General features: G+C 54.5%; 1 protein-coding gene across 1 annotated transcript; it reads left to right on the forward strand.

The window, feature by feature from the left end:
• Positions 1-59: 59 nt before the first annotated feature.
• On the forward strand, positions 60-3,371 carry PTSG_11507 (uncharacterized protein; the record flags this gene model as incomplete). The annotated part of the gene is made up of 10 exons (XM_004987404.1): positions 60-86; positions 149-265; positions 514-636; positions 842-945; positions 1,216-1,347; positions 1,677-1,803; positions 2,044-2,145; positions 2,347-2,471; positions 2,939-3,053; positions 3,312-3,371. Coding segments are annotated over 10 exons (1,032 nt in total), but the record flags the coding sequence as incomplete, so codon positions are not given.
• Between the last annotated feature and the right edge of the window lie 131 nt (positions 3,372-3,502).

A 3,502-nucleotide genomic window follows, 5' to 3' on the forward strand; every position in this document is an offset into this window, starting at 1 on the left:
CAGCCAAGGCAAGAGCAGCAGCAACAGCAACAGCAAGAGCAAGGGCGGCAAGCAGGGCGATGGCAAGGCGGGTCGCCGCGTGGTTGGTGAGCTGGTGACGCCAACAACACTGCAACACGCCGACGCACAGTTGCTACACCACCAACAGCAGCAACAGCAGCAGCAACAGGAAGATGCGGACGGACGTGTGCTGTATGAGCTGGTTGGCGCCGTGTTCCACATCAAGGACGAATTTGGAAACCAGCACTCTGTCTCCGTCGTCAAGGTGTGTGTGTGGGGGGGGGGGGACGTGTGTCCATGTGTGTGTGTGTCTGTGTGTGTGTGTGTGTGTGTGTGTGTGTGTGTCTGTGTGTGTGTGTGTGTGTGTGTGTGTGTGTGTAATTGTCTTCTGTGTTGCCGTGTCTTTGTCAAACTTGAACTCATGATATCTATGATCAAATACCAACAACAACAACACCACCAAAACCAAAACCACCACCGCCTCCCCCCCTGTGTACGATCGATCGTGCACAGGTTCCGCACCCGTTCCTCCGGCACCGCGGTATTGGGCTGGCGTCGCAGTGGCTCATCTTCAACGACTTTGTTGTCTCCGTCGGCTCCCTCCGTGATGCCGTCATGTACGACATGGCATGGAAGGTGAGCGACGCACGTGTTTGTGTCATTGTGGCATTGTGGCATGCTTGAATGTCTCGGTGTCTCTGTATGTGTGTATGTGTGTTATTGTGTCTGTGTGTGTATGTGTGTGATTGTGTCCTGTTTGTGTGCCTTGTCCCACCGCACAATCACGCTCCTCAACCCCTGAACCACTGTGCACTTCACACACGTGTGTGCATACATGCAGGTGCCGTGTGTGTTCATGTATGCGCGGCCGGGGACGACGGCCTCGTTCTTCGATGCCGCCGTCCCGCCCGTGCACGTCTTCAAGCACCGACTCCTCACAGACAGGTGGGGAGACCTGGACGTGTCCGTTCGTTTGGTCGTTTGGTCGTTTGGTTTGGTCGTTTGGTCGTTTGGTCGTTTGGTCGTTTGGTCGTTTGGTCGTTTGGTCGTTGGTTTGTGCGTTTATGTGTGTGCTCTCGTGCGCTGACGCACTCGCACACACACACTCACACATCATCATCATCGTCATCATCGTCATCATCATCATCGTCATCATCGTCATCATCATCATCATCATCATCATCATCATGGTCGTCATCATCGTCGTCGTCACAGGTCGCTGGCGCTGCGCATGAGTGCGCCGTCGTTCCACCAGCTGTCCGAGCACGATCTTCCGCAGGAGGGGGATCTTGTTGCCATTGACGCAGAATTCGTCAGCCTGCGCAAGCAGGACGCAAAGATTCGGAGGTGGGCAAACGCTGGTGCGCCGTGACCCGAGGGGGGGGGCGCCGAGAGGGGTGCAAGAGGGGAGACAAGAGGATGGGTGCAAGAGGGGAGGCGAGGGGCACGTGGGCGCTGTGCTTTTGTGGAGTTTGTATTTTGTGCTCGCCGTCTTCTGTTAGTTGTATTGTCCGTGTCTCCGCAAACACACACACACGCACACGCACGCGAGCATGCGCATATACTCACCCATGCGCGAGCATGCACACTCCTCACACACACACACACACACACACACACACACACTCCTCACTCACACACGCACGCACTCTCGTTCTCTCTGAAATGTACGCCAGCACGCAAACGCGCAAGAACATCATCAAGCCTGCGCATCTTGCGTTGGCGCGGCTGAGTGTTGTCGCCGGCAGCGGACCGCTCACTGGCCGCGCCATAATCGACGACTACCTCACCATGACAGAACCGGTCCGTCGCCACACAGCATGACGTGTTGTGGCCGATGTATTTGTTTGTTTGTTTGTTTGTTTTTTTTTTGTTGTTGTTTTTTTGTTTGTTTGTGTTTGTTTGTTTGTATGCTTGCTTGCTTGCTTGCTTGCTTGCTTGCTTGTGTGTGTATTTTGATGTCAGCGCTCGGCGCCTAACAGCACCGCCACATTGCATGGTATAATCCCGCCGCACCAAACCAACCCACACGATGCAATCAAGGTTGTTGATTATGTGACGCGGTTCTCCGGCATCCGTGAAGAGGACCTGAATCCAGAGACGTCTGCCCGCCACCTCACGCGGCTCAAGACAACATACTCAAAGGTACTGCACGCTGCTGTGTGTGTGTGTGTGTGTGTGTGTGTGTGTGTGTGTGTGTGTGTCTACGGAAGAGCTCGATAGGCCTTGCGCTTGAGTTTGCTGATACACCACACAACACACCACCCGCACTCGCACACCATCACAATCACATCCCCTCCTTCCGCCACACGTATACACACGTGTGTGTGTGTGTGTGTGTGTCAGGTTCTGTTCCTTGCTGCGCTGGGTGTGCGGTTTGTCGGCCACGGCCTTCGAAAAGACTTTCGTGTGATCAACGTGGTACTGCCGCCAGAACAAGTCTTCGACACCGTCGACCTCTTCTACAAACCGTGCGTTTGTCATTGTCATCATCATGGTCTCTGTCGTTGTCGTTGTTGTTGTCGCTGTCATCATCATGGTCTCTGTCGTTGCGGATGCAGTGTGAATGTCGACGCCACACAGTGTGTGGAGGCGTTGTGTATGTGGCGTGTGACAGCGTGTCGTATGTGCGTTTTCTGCCATGTGCACGCACGCAACTGCTACTCATCGTCTCTCCCCCTCCCACACAATATCTACCACATGTCCCACCACGCCACATGTCCCGCCTCACCCCTTCCACCCCTGTATCCACCACCACCACCACTCGTCTGTTGTCTCTCTCTCTCTCTCTCTCTCTCTCTCTCTCTCTCTCTCTCTCTCTCTCTCTCTCTCTCTCTCTCTCTCTCTCTCCCTCTCCCTCTCTATCTCTCTCTCCCTCTCCCTCTCTATCTCTCTCTCCCTCTCTCCCTCACACGCACACACACTCACATCGATACAGTGACTCACGGCGGCTGTCGCTCAAGTTTCTGGCGTGGTATTTCCTGGACATATACACGCAGCTCTCAGACACCATTGGCCACGACAGTATTGAGGACTCGCTCACTGCACTCAAGGCAAGCGTGATATGCTTTTTGTGTGCGTGGGAGGGGGTGTGAGTTGTTGTTGCCGAGGTCGCTTGCTTTGGTTTGCTTTGGTTACATGTGCTTTGTTGTGTGTTTGGCTCGTGGTTAGGTATGGTTTGCTCGCACGCCACCCATCTGCCCATAACACCACAACGCCCTCCTCGCCCTTCTTTCCCTCTTTAAACCCGCAAACCACCCCCACCCCCCCCCCCCTCCCCAAAACAAAAACCCCTTGATATTCGGTGACAGCTGTACTTCAAATACGTGGAGCTGTCCCGCAACCGCGACGCCTGGTTCATCATCCTTGACGTACGCACTCAGATGGCTGGGGCGGGTGTGTGTGTGTGTGTGTGTGTGTGTGTGTGTGTGTGTGTGTGTGTGTGTGTGTGTGTGTGTGTGTGTGTGTGTGTGTGTGTGAGTACACAGCTGAGTGTGTGTGT

This window comes from Salpingoeca rosetta (assembly GCF_000188695.1).
Source record: "Salpingoeca rosetta unplaced genomic scaffold supercont1.129, whole genome shotgun sequence".
Classification (NCBI taxonomy): Eukaryota; class Choanoflagellata; order Craspedida; family Salpingoecidae; genus Salpingoeca; species Salpingoeca rosetta.